Source organism: Taudactylus pleione, unplaced genomic scaffold (genome assembly GCF_031769625.1).
Source record: "Taudactylus pleione unplaced genomic scaffold, aTauple2 ptg000378l, whole genome shotgun sequence".
Taxonomy (NCBI): domain Eukaryota; kingdom Metazoa; phylum Chordata; class Amphibia; order Anura; family Myobatrachidae; genus Taudactylus; species Taudactylus pleione.
Window position 1 is genome coordinate 6,266,739 of NW_028284779.1, and position 17,160 is coordinate 6,283,898.

General features: G+C 45.2%; 1 protein-coding gene across 2 annotated transcripts in view; it reads left to right on the forward strand.

Annotated features, from left to right (window-relative positions):
* GLP1R (glucagon like peptide 1 receptor) overlaps positions 1-17,160 on the forward strand; it is a 590,706-nt gene that overhangs the window by 242,234 nt on the left and 331,312 nt on the right. The window contains exon 2 of one of the 2 annotated variants that reach the window (XM_088445321.1): positions 4,446-4,542. In XM_088445321.1, coding sequence (XP_088301447.1) covers positions 4,446-4,542 — 97 coding nt within the window. Of the gene's footprint in view, positions 1-4,445; positions 4,547-17,160 lie in introns of both variants that reach the window. The other variant, XM_088445322.1, reaches the window with a different exon arrangement.

The window sequence follows — 17,160 nt, forward strand, 5'->3', positions numbered from 1 at the left end:
ACCTGTTTTTTGTTCACACAGTATTTGTAACATTAATAATATTAATTTCCTATCCTTGCCAGTCAGTTTTGACCAGCTCACAATATTGTTTTCACCAATATAGGTTCTGGCTGGCTAAACTAAGTGACAGAGCAGTGGCACTAACACATGGCAGTTTAAAATAATATAGCACATCTATGAAGCATAGTGGCAGAGCATTGGCAGACAGAATGGTAGTTTATTAAACTACTGTATACAATGCTATAGATTGTTTTCATTAATCAAGAACTAATATCCAAAAGGTAAAACCCTAGTAGAAAATATAATATATTACAATACACTTCTCCAGCCAGCAAATCACAGGCCTCAGGCCAATAGAAATTGATAATTGTAGAAAGTAGAAATTGATCATTAGTAAGTTAATTACAAACATCTCCAACCAGCCAATCACAGACTTCAGGTCAATACAGGCGATTCAAGCCAAAATAACAGCCTAGTGGAAATTGATAATTATTAAGTTAATAACAAACAACTGAGATGTATGCTACTGCCATGACCTCCAAAAGAGAGTTGAGAAGCTGGAGCTGAAATGAGCAACTCAGATGATCATAGTCAATTTGCAGGAATATAAATAAAAGAGAGTCTCATTACCAGAGGACGCCTATTAGTATTTCCATAAATTCGGTTTGCCTGAGATAATCCACTGACTTCTTTATTGTCCATAACAGCTCACACATATTCATATTGTTGTCATGACTAATAACATTCATTGTACGGGAGCATAGTGGTGATAATCGCATGGAGACTTCATGAGATTCAAATTTGCTTTGTATCAATGTAATTTTAATTCCCCCGTAAGTACAGTAAAACATACGCTGCCTCTCAAGCTTACACAATATTGGCAAAGTCCAGAATGAAAATTGTGCACAATGGAATAGTCCTTGGGCCTTCCCTTCCACCCTTATGTCGTATCCTAAAAAGGCATGTTTAACAAAGCAAGCACTTCAACGACAGGGACTACCACTTTTGTGGCTAAAGTGCTTTGTTTGTTTGGGCCCCCACAAAACAAGCTACCAATGGTTTAAGGCTGCTGGCGAAACGAACAAAGAACTCAATCTACTAGTCCAACATACTTAGCGGAATCGCTTAGTTTCATCCCTTCCTCCAGTAGTTTAATTAAGTATATGACCTGACTCTGGCAGTGTTCTGCAGTATGATAACATGCTCCCTACTTTCTATCTCATGGCTTGACGAGTACGTCTTGATGGCTTGTTGCTGTTCCTCCAGTCGTTGAAATATGTATTCCAACTGGTTACTACCTCTTGCCTCAGTTGGTGGCATAGCAAGATGAACTTTACTTGCAGCTGCTGCAATGTTCTATATGCGGTTGCTGAATGCTGAAAATGCCCCAAAATTTTACAGACCACAATCAGCATATTCTGCACGGACCTATGCTTTTTAAAAAAATAAATTCTGAACCACCAAATGGTGTGTTCAAAACATGGTACATTAATTTGCAATCAGCGAGGGGGGGACAAGTACTAATTACATGGGAATAGGCATGATGAAGGGGTGTACAGCCCCCCTCCACCCTTTCGAATCTACCAGCAGCAGCTGCTGTGTGCTGGGCTGTGGTGAGACCAGGGAGGATGCTGCCACTGAACAGCAGCAGCAGTCTCACTCTCTCTGTGCAGTGGGGAGCAATCACACTGATCAGCCCCCCTCTCCCCTCCGGATTTGTCCCTGGCTGAGGGGCACATGGCGCCCCCATGTGGAGCGCTCTTCTTTCTATAATATTTTTTATGGAGATGTGGACACGTCTATTTAAATTAGACCACACTCCCAAAAGTATCAGGGCACAGATCTCTATGACCCAGGTTGTAATCGTCGTACAATGTTACTTGCGTTATCGAAAATAACAAATCCTGAGGACAGTCTTAGCTGAGTAAGCCATTTTGTTATCACATCTCTGAGTTTTTCCAACATATTGGCATCAGTGTGCCCCTTAGTGAAGCCAGTGATACAGAAAGTAGCCTGACTGTGATACAGAGAGTAGCAGCCCCTGATACAGAGAGTAGCCGGCCTGTGATACAGAGAGTAGCCTGCATGTGATACAGAGAGTAGCCAGCCCGTGATACAGAGAGTAGCCAGCCCGTGATACAGAGAGTAGCCAGCCCGTGATACAGAGAGTAGCCTGCACATGATACAGAGAGTAGCCTGCCTGTGATACAGAGAGAAGCCTGCCCGTGATACAGAGAGTAGCCTGCACATGATGCAGAGAGTAGCCTGCCCATGATACAGAGAGTAGCCTGCCTGTGATACAGAGGGTAGCCTGCTCGTGATACAGAGAGTAGCCAGCCCGTGATACAGAGAGTAGCCAGCCCGTGATACAGAGAGTAGCCTGCACATGATACAGAGAGTAGCCTGCCTGTGATACAGAGAGAAGCCTGCCCGTGATACAGAGAGTAGCCTGCACATGATACAGAGAGTAGCCTGCCCGTGATACAGAGAGTAGCCTGCCTGTGATACAGAGGGTAGCCTGCACGTGATACAGAGGGTAGCCTGCACGTGATACAGAGAGTAGCCTGCCTGTGATACAGAGAGTAGCCTGCACGTGATATAGAGAGTAGCCTGCACGTGATACAGAGAGTAGCCTGCACGTGATACAGAGAGTACCCTGTCTGTGATACAGAGAATAGCCGGCCCGTGATACAGAGAATAGCCGGCCCGTGATACAGAGAATAGCCGGCCCGTGATACAGAGAGTAGTCGGCCCGTGATACAGAGAGTAGCCGGCCCGTGATACAGAGAGTAGCCGGCCCGTGATACAGAGAGTAGCCGGCCCGTGATACAGAGAGTAGCCGGCCCTGTGATACAGAGAGTAGCCGGCCCGTGATACAGAGAGTAGCCGGCCCGTGATACAGAGAGTAGCCGGCCCGTGATACAGAGAGTAGCCGGCCCGTGATACAGAGAGTAGCCGGCCCGTGATACAGAGAGAAGCTGGCCTGTGATACAGAGAGTAGCCAGCCTGTGAATGAGCTGGCATTGTGTGCTAGGTACTGCTGCTGCCAGTACCGCTTGTCCACATATCTGTAGCTAAGTTCATAGTCAGTACAATGGCATTTTCTAGGCAAAGACTAAGAGGGGTATTCAATATGAAACGTTAACTTCACTGTTGAAGTTAACGTTTCATATCGGAGTTTTTTTCTGCGTTAAGGTATGGTGCACGCTCCCGCTTATCCCCGTATTCAATATAAAATTAACGAAAACGGGAAACTCCGAAGTTGGATTTGCGTAAAGTTACGAATTTTTCCTTAACATAATTGTAAGTTGTAAAAATATGGGGGAACACTATGGGTACCCCTGTTTTAGCCTTTAATTGAAAGTCGGGGATTTAAATAGCCGCAGCAGGTGTTTTTTTCCCGACATTGAATAAGTGATGCAGAAGAGCACTTAGGTTACTTTTTCATTTTTTTAAGTGGTCCCATCAAATTTGGGGTACATGAAAATGGGTACTAGCATATTTTAAAGTCCCTAAAGTAAGTTTTTAAAAATTCTGCATTTGTGCACCTGCCGCTATAATTCTATTCTTGAAAACATCTGCCGCATACTTGCAGAATAGCCCTGAACCTATTTCTCTATTGTTAAACAATTTTTTCTCATTTTTTTTTTTCACCCCAATTTTTTTATTTATTTTTTGGGGTGTCCCTATTTTTTTTTTTTTTTAACTTTTTTTGACACAGTTCTTTTTTAAATGTCATTCCCAGGGGTGCAGGCTATTTTTTTTAAGCCTGCACCCCTAAACCCCAATTCTGCACTTTTTTTCGACACCTATTCAATGGTGAAAAGTTATCCCGGTTTTTTAACAAAGACTTTTCAAAACTGTGATAAGTCTTCGAAATTGAATATGGTGTAAAAGTAAAACCTGCGATAATGACGTCATACCTCCGATATTAACGCAAAAACGATGTTATCGCACCCATATTGAATACCCCTGTATGTTTTTGTTTAACATCCCAGAATAAGGGAGGAATTGCTGTTCTAGAAATATAGAATTTGGTAGCATGGGCAAATTACCTCAATAAATTGGCTAAAACCAGATACGTTGATGGCGGATTTTGGATGCAGATCTAATACAAACAAAGCCAGCAAGGCTTCAGTGATCGTCTGTGCAGCAGGATGGCGGCTGTCACACTTGGTTACTCTTGATAAAAAACTTGAATGAAATCGCTGCAAATGATGTAATAGGACTGAGGTGCTTAGATGGTTAACTTCCCTACCTCTACTTACATTGGCAATACAAATGCTACAGCTGTACGTCAGACCCCAGAGAGGGGCAGTCTGGAATGAGTACATAGAACAGCCAACAGGGATCCTAAAGAGGGAGTGTTGGGAACTATGCTGTGTGGGTTATATCATGGAGTGCACAAAATAAGTATTTAATTCATGTTCTGTTTTCCCTTGCAGAGTACGGCCGTTTCCCTGTCTGATACCATTCAGAAGTGGAGGGAGTATAGAGAGCAGTGTATAAACATGTTACACCAAATGCCTTCCACCCTGACTGGTAAGTGACCATGCGGATTCCAGGTCAGTTCTAAACGAGCTGCATATCGTTATGTCCACTAGTGATTACATATGTCATCACAGGCCTCTCTTATAACATAGATAACGATAATTTAATATATTACTATTGATGCATTCAGCATAAAACAGTTGCAGTATATCACGAGTAAGTGACTGGAATGTGGTGTTCTATCTCAGCATGGTATGAGCTGGCATGCTGCCAACTGATATCACAGATTTGTCATGTTAACCATCTCAAATTTGCCCCTAATTGCTTTGGGGTCAGGGGTAAATGCAGGATTTCCACAGAGAGCTTTTAATTTAGGAACAAACAAAGAAAAACTATCGCAATAAGCCTAAAACAGACACTTTTATGTAGTTCAAATATTTTACATAAATAGCAATTATATGTCCCAAAATGTTCCTTCTTCACATAATAGGACTGAGTTTAAGAGTATATTTACAGACTGACAGGACAGACAGACACAATAATACCTCTTTTCCACCAAAAACCCAGGTCCGACCTGGGTTTTTGGACATGGTTCCAACCCTGGTCAGACCCAGGTCAGACCCATTAATACCCCTTTTACACCGGAGCTAAAACCCGGGTTTTTGAAGGGTTAACCCGGGCAGCTCCCTGGTGTAAAAGGGCAGAGGGTTGGATCGCCAGGTCGAGTGACCCGGCAATCCAAACCAGGTAACTAGCAGGGTTTAACACGGGCGTAGCCCGTGAAACCCTGCTATGGGAACAGCGCACTCCGGGTCACGAAGACCTGGAGTGCGCTGCTAGCCGGCCGATTGGTCCGGCTTCAGTGGCGCTTGGAGATGACGTCATCTCCAAGCGTCCACTTTCACTCCGCAAAAGCCGGGTCTATGCAGACCCGACTGCGGTGTGAGCGGCGCTGTCTCGGGAATATCCCAAGTCAGCGCCGGCAAAATTCCGGGTCTGATCCGGATAGGAACTTTGTTCCAACTCCGGGTCAGACCCGGAATTTAGGTGGAAAAGGGGTATTACACTGCACCTTTGATCTGGGTTACTCCCAGGTCAGCCGTGTTCACACTGAACTCAGGTCTGCCCTACTAAACCTGTGAGGTCATAAAAAGTGGGAGGTGACTGCTCCACAACCACCAATCCGCTCATTTTAGGCATGATCCAGGTCAGATAACCCGGGTTGCGCCGTTTACACTGCACCATTACCTGGGTCCAACCCTGGTAGCTACCTGGGTTGGATTGCAGGGTCACTTGACCCAGGTTATTTTTCAGGGACCCTTTTACACTGAGCTGCGACCCGGGTAGAACCAGCAATAACCCAGGTTTTTGCTCTGGTGTAAAAGGGGTATGACAGTGCTCACCCACTTCCCCCTGCGGATCAAGTAGCTACAAATCCACCTGCACCCTGATCTGTTTGCTGAGAGCCTCCTTGTGACTAGTGGAGACACTTAGCACGTGTTTGCTCTGTGTTACTGCTTTCTGCACAGGCTGGATCAATAAGCTAATAAGTAGCATTATGTGGGATCACCCACATGGAGACTCATAGTTTCACACAGGACAGGAACATTGATATGTTGTTTCAAATATTCTACTGACATTATGTCTAATTTATTAAATTAATCCAAATACTATTGGTGGATCTACGCGAGGGCAAACAACCTAATAACATATTATTTGAATAATAACCACCCGTTCCTGACTGGCATGAATGTTTACAATATGTAATAGAAATGTAATGATCACTGAGTAAAGAATACACTAACTACAGTATAACATCACATACTTGTGTGAAGCAACTGCAGCAATCGAGTATAAATCACTGAAATGTAGAGATGGCCAAACATCGATGGTTTACTACTGATTTCCGGTGGTTTTACCATCGATGGCAGAGAGCCAATGGTTTTCCGCAACCGATGGCAATGTAGAACCCGATGTTTTTTTTCTGCTTCCGACACGGAGCTTAGCCCAGCCCCCTGGTGGCCCGGTATGCCACACCCCTGATTTTGATTGGCCTGCCGTGCAGCCGGCAGCGGTGGCCATTGCGTGGTGCAAACCATTGATGGTTCACCATAGATGATTTTTGTACCATTGATGGTAATCACTGATGGCACCATTGATGGTGATCATTGATGGACACCCCTGCAATGGCCATATGATATTCAGAGACCTCAGAGCCGCAATCTCGTGGCTGGGAAAAGAAAAACCAATGTAACTGTGAGCCACATGACTTGCACAGAGTCTGGGCTGAATTGAGGCAAATAACGTTTCCTCACTGCCTGGCGGTTCCTCCATACCCAAGTCTGCAAGCGCAAATGACTGTGACTGACTGAGCTCCACAAACCAGGGACTCACAAATCAGATTGCGGCTCTTCTGGCCGGTACACACTAGACCACAGGTTCTCAAACTCAGTCCTCAGGACCCCAAACAGTGAATGTTTTCCAGGTCTCCTCACAGAATCAGAAGTGAAATTATTAGATCACCTGTGGATCTTTTAATGAATACACCTGTGCACCTGCTGGGTGACCTGGAAAACGTGACCTGTGTGGGTTCCTGAGGACCGAGTTTGAGAACCACTGCACTAGATGATGTCTACCGTATACCGACCTCGTTAGCGATGGTACCCGGTGGAGTGCTGACATTGGAAAGTGCATACACGCTTGCAGATGCCGGCAGTGACGAAGCGCTACAGCAGGGGCCATGTAGCATTTTGGCAGCATGGCCCTCGCTAACGATGTTGCCCGTCAGACCTGCATGCAGGTCCTACGGACGATGCCACTTCAAGATGCGCGGGAGCGTGCATCGTCAGCGACATAGCGGGTACACGCTAAACGTTGTGCCCAATTTGTCGCTCCGATCTGCCGGATCCGACGACATATCGCTTAAGCTTTAAGCTGGCCACACACTAGACCAACTTGCATCCAACCAGCCAACTTGTTGATTGGTTGGAATGAAAATCTGGTAAGGAATGAAAGCAAATGACATTCAGCAATTTGCTCCCAATCGCCGGAAAATTAACAAAAATAGTAGTTTGAACAAATTGTTTAGATCAAACATTTAACAAACTTGTCTGATGACCATTTTCATCTGTTTTCTGGCATTTAGGAGCAAATTGCTGATCATCATTTACTCCCATTCCTTACCAGATTTTCATTCCAACCAATTAACAAGTTGGCTGGTTGGATGTAAGTTGGTCTAGTGTGTGGCCAGCTTAAGATTTTCTGTCCAACCATCCAACTAGTTGATTGGTTGGAATGAAAATCTGGTAACGTATGGGAGTAAATGATGATCAGCAATTTGCTCCTAAATGCCAGAAAACAGATGAAAATGGACGTCAGACGAGTTTGTTAAATGTTTGATCTAAACAATTTGTTCCAACAACAGTTTTTGTCCATTTTCCGGCGTTTGGGAGCAAATTGCTGATTGTCATTTACACCCAACCCGTACCAGATTTTCATTCCAACCAATCAACTAGTTGGATAGTTGGACAGAAAATCTTTAGGCGTGTACCTGGCTTTACACTGCACTACAGAAAAACAAGTGAGAAACCTGATGAAAGAATATTAAGAGAAAGAAGCAACAGAGAGTTAAGTGATTAGAGTTAAACACACAGGAGTAGGACCGTTCTAAAGGAGGAGGCTAGAAATGATACAAGAAAGGAATAAAGAGAAATAGAAGGGAGGAGATAAGAGAAAAGTAAGGGAACCTCCATTCTCTGCACGTGCAGCGTCAGGCCATATAGTTTTAACATTGTATCCCAGCCTCACTTCTCCACCTTCATTCTTTAACAGATACTATACTCAATGAATTAAGCATTTTTACATAACTTTAATTGGGTATCGCTATCCTGATATGACAATTACAGACCAGCTATTGCATACTTGTGTAATAGGTTTCGCCAGGCAAAGCAAATAAAATAGAGCAAGTAACTTTGCACCTGGGTAAAACCATGCTGCACTGCAGGTGGGGCAGATGTAATATGTGCAGAGAGGTTTATACCGGGTACACACTAGACAATATGTCGGACCTATCCTGCAGATCGGGCCGACATATCAAGCACTTCGTCTAGTGTGTACCCTCTATGCATGCCCCTGCTGCCCGACATTGGGGTAGTTTCGTCATCCGTGCATGCATGGACAACGGAGCGACCCAGCTGTCAACGCCGGCAAGTTTAATGGTGCCGGTGAACGAGAAATCGGCCGGACGGTCACCAGATCATGCAGGGTGTTCCACCCGTCCCATACAGTAGTGACCCCTGCAGTGCAACATGGTTTGTCCAGGTGCAAAGTTACAGTACTTGCTTTTATTGCTTTGCTCCCAACTCAGAATCAGCCCTTAGTGACCAGGATAACTATTTTATTTAGTCGGCAATAACTATGATTCCAGCAACATAGCGTCCGGGATAACTATGGTTTCAGCAACACAGCGTATGTGGTATCTGTGATTCCAGCAACATAGCGTCCGGGATAACTATGGTTTCAGCAACACAGCGTATGTGGTATCTGTGATTCCAGTAACATAGCGACCGGGGTAACGATGATGCCAGCAACATAGCATCTGTGGTAACTGTGACTCCAGCAACATAGCGTCCAGGGTAACGATGATGCCAGCAACATAGCATATGCGGTAACTGTGATTCCAGCAACATAGCGTCCGAGGTAAGATTCCTGTAGCGTCCAGGGTAACAATGATGCCAGCAACATAGCGTATGCGGTAACTGTGATTCCAGCAACATAACGTCTGAGGTACGATTCCTGTAACATAGCGTCTGGGATAACTCTGGTTTCAGCAACATAGCGTATGTGGTAACTGTGATTCCAGCGACATAACGTCCGGGGTAACTAAGATTCCAGCAACATAGCGTCCAAGGTATATTTCCTGTAACAGAGCATCCGGGGTAACTATGATCCCTGTAACAGAGAGTCTAGGGTAACTATGATTTAAGCAACATAGCATCTGGGGTTTGATTCCTGTAACACCGCCCGGGGTAACTATGATTCCAGCAACATAGTGTCCGGGGTATGATTCATGTAACAGATCTTCCGGGGTAACTATGATTCCAGCAACATAACATACAGGGTAACTACTGTATGATTCCAGCAACATAGTGGCCGGGGTATGATTCCTGTAACAAATAGTCCGGGGTAACTATGATTCCAGCTATATGGTGTTCAAGATAAAAAAAATTTTTAGCAACACAAAAACTGGAATAACTATGAGTATAGCAACATACAGTAGCGTCAGCAGTAACTATTCTTCAGCAACGTACTGTCCAGGGTAACTATAATTCCAGCAACATAGTGTCTGGGGTAACTATAATTCCAGCAACATAGTGTCTGGGGTAACTATAATTCCAGCAACATAGTGTCTGGGGTAACTATAATTCCAGCAACATAGTGTCTGGGGTAATGGTTCCAGCAACATACAGTAGGGTCCAATGTAGCTATGTTTCCAGCAATATAGTGTCTGGGATAACTATGATTCCAGCAACATAGCATCTGTGGTAACTTCTAGTAACATGCTGTAGCATCCAGGGGTATGCGTTCAGCATCCCAGCGGTCTGGATGCTGACGCTTACAATACCGGCGCCAGAATACCGACGATGGTCAGAATCCCGGCACTGTCATCCAGACCAACAGGATGCCGAAGGTAAGTAACAGGGTTGGGTAGAGGGTTAGGTGTTAGGGTTAGGCACTAGGGGAGGGTTAGGGTTAGGCATTAAGGGGGAGGGTTAGATTTAGCGTGCAGGAAGGGGGAGGTTAGGTTTAGGCACTAGGAGGGGAGGTTAGTTTCAGGCACCAGGGAGGGAGGGTTAGGGTAGGGAGAGGGGGAGGGTTAGCTTACCGACCACCAAGTGTCGGTATGTTAACCCTGTCGGGATCCAGGCATCAGGATTCTGACCGCTTGGATCCCGACTGTCGAGATTACATACCGATTCCCATCTAGGTTAACTAAAATTCCTGTAATATGGTATCCAGGATAGCATGATTCCAGTAACATAGTGTCTGGGGTAACTATGATTCTAACAACATACTGTACCATCCAGCAGCATAGAGTCCAGGTTAACCATGATTGCAGCAACATAAAATCAAGGATAACTAAAGTACCAGCAACATACAGTAGCATCTGGGGTAACCATGGTTTCAGTAACATAGCATCCAGAGTAACTAAATATCTAGTAACATAGTGTCCGGAGTAACGTTTGGTTCCAGCAACATAGCGTCCAGGGTAACTATGACTATGGTTCCAGCAACATAGCATCCAGGGTAACTATGGTTCCAGCAACATAGCATCCAGGGTAACTATGGTTCCAGCAACATAGCATCCAGGGTAACTATGGTTCCAGCAACATAGCATCCAGGTAACTATAGTTCCAGCAACATAGCATCCAGAGTAACTATGATTATGGTTCCAGTAACATAGCATCCAGGGTAACTAAGACTATGGTTCCAGCAATATAGTGTCCAGGGTAACTATGGTTCCAGAAACCTATCGTCCAGGGTAACTATGGTTCCAGCAACATAGCATCCAGGGTAACTATGACTATGGTTCCAGCAATATATAGTGTCCAGGATAACTATGGTTCCAGAAACATAGCATCCAGGGTAAATATGACAATGGTTCCAGCAACATAGCATCCAGGGTAACTATGGTTCCAGAAACATCGCATCCAGAATAGTTATGGTTCCAGCAACATAGTGTCTTTCCCAGCCCTACACTACCCACCCTCCCTGTTCAGTCTGCACAGGCGGAGTGAAATGGCATCCGTCACGTGGTCCCTTATATACTACATTGATCATAGAGACGAAAGCTTGAGAACCCCGAAATTTCGTCTCTATGGTTTTGCCTCAATTTGAGAGATCTGAGTAAGGCGTGAACATCCGAGCCTGCTTGGATCCGACTCAGTTCTGCTAAATTCGGGTGGGTTCGGATCTCTGGAAACCGAACCCACTCATCTCTAGTTCAGAGTAACTATGATTCCAGCCACATAGCGTCCAGGGTAAATATGATTTCAGCAACGTGGTGTCAGGGATAACTGTGATTCCAGTAACATAGCATCTGGGTTAACTAAAATTCCAGTCCCTTGTCTAATAACATACAGCTTTTCTTTTCTCTAACAAAGGAAAATTACAACAAAGGACATTTTTACTTAAATCCTAAAGCACTGAAATGGATAGAATTTGACCCTTCTGTCAGATTAGACTAAATATCACATACTGTAGAATTTCTCCTCCCTGGATGCTGCAGAAGGTCTTGAAGTAGTTAAGTCCATGATTTGGCTGTGCTTCCAAGTGATGTGTGTTAAATAAGCAACAAGTACACCTTCAAATTTAAAGCAATTGATTTTCTCACCGCTGCCTGGACATAGTCCAGACTAATAGAGATACAGGAGAGAGGGCAGACTGCAGACCCACCAACATGACCCCTTCCACCCAGTACAAAATTGATGATTGCAGCCACCTGTGGTGAAACACCTGTCTCATCTATTAACTAGCTCAGCACAGGTGGCTGCGATCATCAATTAGGTGTGAAGTTCAGGAGTAGAGTATTTTGTACCAGGTGGAAGGGGTCATGTTGGAGGGTAGGCGACTGGTCTCTAGATGCTGTGAATGGTTTCAGATTCCTGATATGGTTATATGACTTTAACTGCTGCTAATTCAAATACAATAAAAGTTTTGAGCATACACCTTCAAGAACACACTCTCAATATAACTTTAGTGTTACAGTTAGGGGGGGGGATGTAGTTAATCCCGACAAAGAAATCCCGGGAAGGGATTTAACATAGGCGTCGAAATACAGACGCCTTCAGCATGTTAATCCCAACGCCGGAACCCCAAGAGGATGCCGGGGTAACCACCCCAGGGATGGGGTGGTTAGGTTTAGGGACCCCCAGGAGACTTAGGGTTAGCCACCCCCCTGGGGAAGGTTAGGGTTAGGTAGGGGAAGGGGAGGGTAGGTTTAAGCACTAGGGGGGGTTAGGCATCCCACCCCGGGAGGGTTAGGTATAGGGTGCGGGTAGGGGGGTTAGGTTTAGGCACTAACGAAGGGAGGGTGGGGTTAGGCACTAGGGGGGAAGGTTAGGGTTAGGCACCCCTAAAGGAGGGTTGGGGGGGAGAGGTAGGGATAGCGGACTTACCTTCGCTGTAGGGATTTCAAACCATCGGGCTGCGGCAGTCGGGATTTGAACTGCTGGGCTGGAGTCTGGTGATCATTCATACTGAATCCAGTTAGGGGTGCTGAAAGGGGTTGGTGGTTAGCTACTGATTACCAGGGCCCAGGCCTGTTAGAGGGTATGGAATCCGATTTAAAACCTCTATGCAATCCTGCCTATAACCTCTATGCAATCCTGCCTATAACCTCTAAACCTTAGATGACGCTAATTAGCGTTATGAATAGTCGCACACAGCAATAAACACTTTCAGACTTTGGTTGTGGTTCCGAAGCACAAAAAGTTATTATTCAGCATAAAAGAAAAAGGTACTTAAACGCACATGATCTAGACAATACCTGCAAAGGTTACATTCGATATAGGTACAGTCAATATACATACGCCAGCGCACCGGTCCCAGTTACAGTCATCAATCCAGAAGCCTGCGGTCATCCAAGAAGAAGAATGGCTACTAACTGGGGCCGGGACGTAGGCTATATACCTTACATATCATGATAACAACAATGTAGACAGACAAACATAATTCCATTGGTTCTTGCTCGCAGGTGATCTTCTTATTGGGCAGTTCTAGGGGTATGTCCAATCTTCTCCAGACTGCATTGTCTTTCTTTAATTGATTTAAATTAACCACAGGCTCAGCATACAGAGTTTTATATTTCAACCAATAATTCACTATGGTCCATAACTCCCGAACGCATGATCCGATTCCCTTGCCGATATAACCGGAAATCTGCAAATAAACAGCGGATCAGAATGGCGCCAAACATGTTCTGCTTATCAAGTACTAAACCATAGATATCATATAACATGCACTTCACAACATTGCTGATATAAATAAAACCTTGAATATTAACCGTAACAGTATTGTAATACTGCAGAAACTTTTAATGTAATTGTGTGTATGTTATATCTGAAATAGCAACTGTACATATATATACAGGAAATGGCAGCGGCACTCCCAGGACCTCAAATGTAAGAATCACACCACATTGGGGTAGTTCAGTCTGGACTGAACTACCCCAGTGTAGTGTGATTCTTACATTTGAGGTCCTGGGAGTGCCGCTGCCATTTCCTGTCTATTTAGTTGTCATAACTACAGAGGGCACCCGGGCAAGTATACAGGTTTATGTGGAGTGCTAGCTCTTGTTTTTGCTCATTATATATATATATATATATATATGCACACATTGTGGATACACGTGCGATTGTCTATGTGCATGCATGTATTTATCATGAATTTATATATATATATATTAATATAAATATATATAGATATATACATATCTCTCTCTATGCATTACTTGGTTTTGATGTTACTGGGCTACAACAATGACAGGCAATGTGTTTACTTTACACATGTGATCAAAAGAGGCTTGATGAGATCACACAGGTAAGGCTAATTTGTTTAAGCCTCAGACTTAAATACAATGGTTTATTTAGCTTAACCCCATCAGATACCATGCCTACAATGGCTAACCATAGCTTAAATGCCTAACAATTGTTTTCATATTCACTCTGTCTGAGTATATCAGTGTTTTTGTGTAGTCTTCAATTTTCATAGGCATACTGTTCTGTATGCAGAGCAAACGATCACCATACCTTTGTGTATTCTTAATTATTTGTTACAGACAAATCTACAAAACCTGTCTTGTCATCACTGAATATTTAATGTAAGGATTATTTTAGCTGTAGCTAAAATGGCGTTTTGCGACCAGTCGCAAAATGGCGTCTTGCAGATCTTGATTTTAAACAGATTCTGTCTCAGCCAATCATCCGGCTTCGACAAGGGGCTCGCCGGGGCAGCTTCCTGCTCCTGTGCATAGTATTTGTCTATTATTTTTTCCAGAGAGGGGCATGGCCATGCCTCCTGGATTTGACCACGCCCCCTTCAGTACCTGGGCCCTGCGGCTGTCTCAACGGCTCTGGTTACAGGGCCTGATTCAGACCTGGTCGCAAGCGCTGAGCGCTCGCAACCGGGTCGATGGTGGCCCAGAGCGCATGCGCATGACGGAGCCGGCACCGTCGTGCGCATTCGCGAGACCCGGAAAGCAACGGGCAATCTGTCGCTCCTGGTCTTGTACCAAAGGGGGCGTGCTGTTGATGTTGAGTGACAGCACGCCCCCTTTGGTGGGTGGGCCGGGGGAGTGGCTGCCGAAACGGAGGCGTTTGGGGCCGGCCCCACTGACATCACGAGTGATGTCAGTGGGAGAGATTCCGGCTCTGTTAGAGCCGAAATCTCTCTGGGGCTTGCGGCAACGAGACCCTACCACAAGGGTCTCATCGCAAGCCTGATGGTTGCAATGGTCATGACCATCGCGACCATCTTCCTGGCTGCTCGCTATAGCTGTGGGTGGTCACCCACAGCTATGCGAGCGGCCATGAGGCCGCTCTAACAAAAAAAAAGACCGGCCCTGATTCAGAGCGAGCGCTCTGTCAGAGTGTCCGGCTCTGGATCAGGGCCACAGTCTGCTGTATGTATCAGCATGGCAGACAAACAAAATAGCTTCTTCTTGTTGATCATTAGCACTAAGTTAACACAGTCCAATGGAATTTTAGATAGGCCAGCTGTTCCAACATTGATTGCCCCCACAAAAGTGGTACCACATGTGGCTACTGCAGAGGCGTCACTAGGGTTGGTGTCACCCAGTGCGGTAACTCATGGTGTCACCCCCTCCCTTCCACCCCATGGTCCTCCTCCCATATCATATCACACCATACAGAGGACCTGATTCACTACCGATCGCAGCTGTGATTACGCACGCAGGTCTGCTGCAAATATATGATAATGACTGTGATCGCAAAGCCAGCATAGACGCCCACTATCATTTGCACACATCTATAATACCTTGCAGTCCTGCGTATACATAGAGTACATCCAGTAACATAGGTCCCTCATGCACAATTACCTACTCAGAAATTGCTAACCTCATCGCACGCAGCGAGTACACAAGCTGCATATGCCGTTGCAGTGGCTAATTTATGCATACCCATGCAATGGCGTTCAAATGGATTGTCACGCCTTAGTTATTCGGAAAACACTCCCCCGCAGGGATGGGGGGTTAGCGCTATCCTGCGTCAGTGCATGCATGGAGGCACTCTCATTTGAAATGTGGATTGTAGTAAATAGGGGCCTTAAAGAGCTTCCCTGCTCTATGACAAATAGAAAAAAAAGGGTTTTGTAGCAAGACCTGGTGCAGATACTGTCACCTGTTTTAGTGTACAACATACTTGTGGATCAAATGTTATCTTTATTAGGCAATAAAATAATAATTGTAATTTATTCAAATATAAATGTGTGTCAAGGCCAGCTTCATGGCTGTTCGAGCAGTGCGGCCGCTCGTGGGCACCACCCCATAGGGGGACCATTAACCGCCAGCTGTAGGACCCGGCTCCAGCCAGGCTTAAGCTCTGCCACCCAAGTGATGTAGATGGGAGTCACCGAGCGGGCAGGATAGGGGGAGAGAGGCAGTGACACAGGCTAGCCACACCTCCGCTAAGGGAGGGGGGGGGGGTATGGTGCGCTGCGAATGCTCTGTGTATGATGCCGGGACCTGTGTCTATAAAGACTCAGGTTCCCGGCGTTCCAAAAGGAGGAGACACTATGGTAATTATACTGGGACTGTGGGACCCAACTCCTTCTGTTATTATATATATATATATATATATATATATATATATATATATATATATATAAAGGTGCACACAGGGGTTATAGAAAAAAGGGGACTGCCCTGTTTAAAGCAACTATTGTGCATATGCTGATAAAAAAAAATAAGTCAGTTAAAAATAATACTTACTTCTACAAGAACCGTTCACAGGGAATGCACAGCCACAGACTCCTCCGCACTTCACTGCGAGCTGGCTTACATAGTGGTCAGACAGACTCAGACTCTGGAGGCGCGCAGCTCCACTCCCTCAGCTGCGCTCCTTCCATAATGCTGGGCGGTGTCTGACGGGCAGGATTACATCACGCGGCGTGCACTACATCCTGGGAACTTGCTGTATACCAGGTGCCGCGGGGGGTGATTTGGGGTGCGTTCGCTATACTGTAGGCTGCGGGGGAAGGGGTGCGGCCCACGGGTGATTTTGGTGTCACCCTTCAAAGGATTACACCCGGTGCGGTCCGCACCCCCCGCACCCCCCTAGTGACGCCACTGGGCTACTGTAGTATACTTGCCTACTTTTGAAAAAGCTTTTCAGGTAGATTGTGATAGCAACACCTATGAGCACGTGTTACAGTGGGCATGTACTGATACATCTGAGAGGCGTGTCATAATACTGACTTACATACAAATATAAACGAGCCCAAAAGCAGTTAATAAAATCTATTTGTTGAGGAAAACACACTGATACTTTTCAGAAAATGAATAGGGATCATTGTGCCTTATAACCAATGTAGGGAAATTATACTAATGATCCCATTTGAATGTATATATCTCTGTTTTTTTAATATACCAGT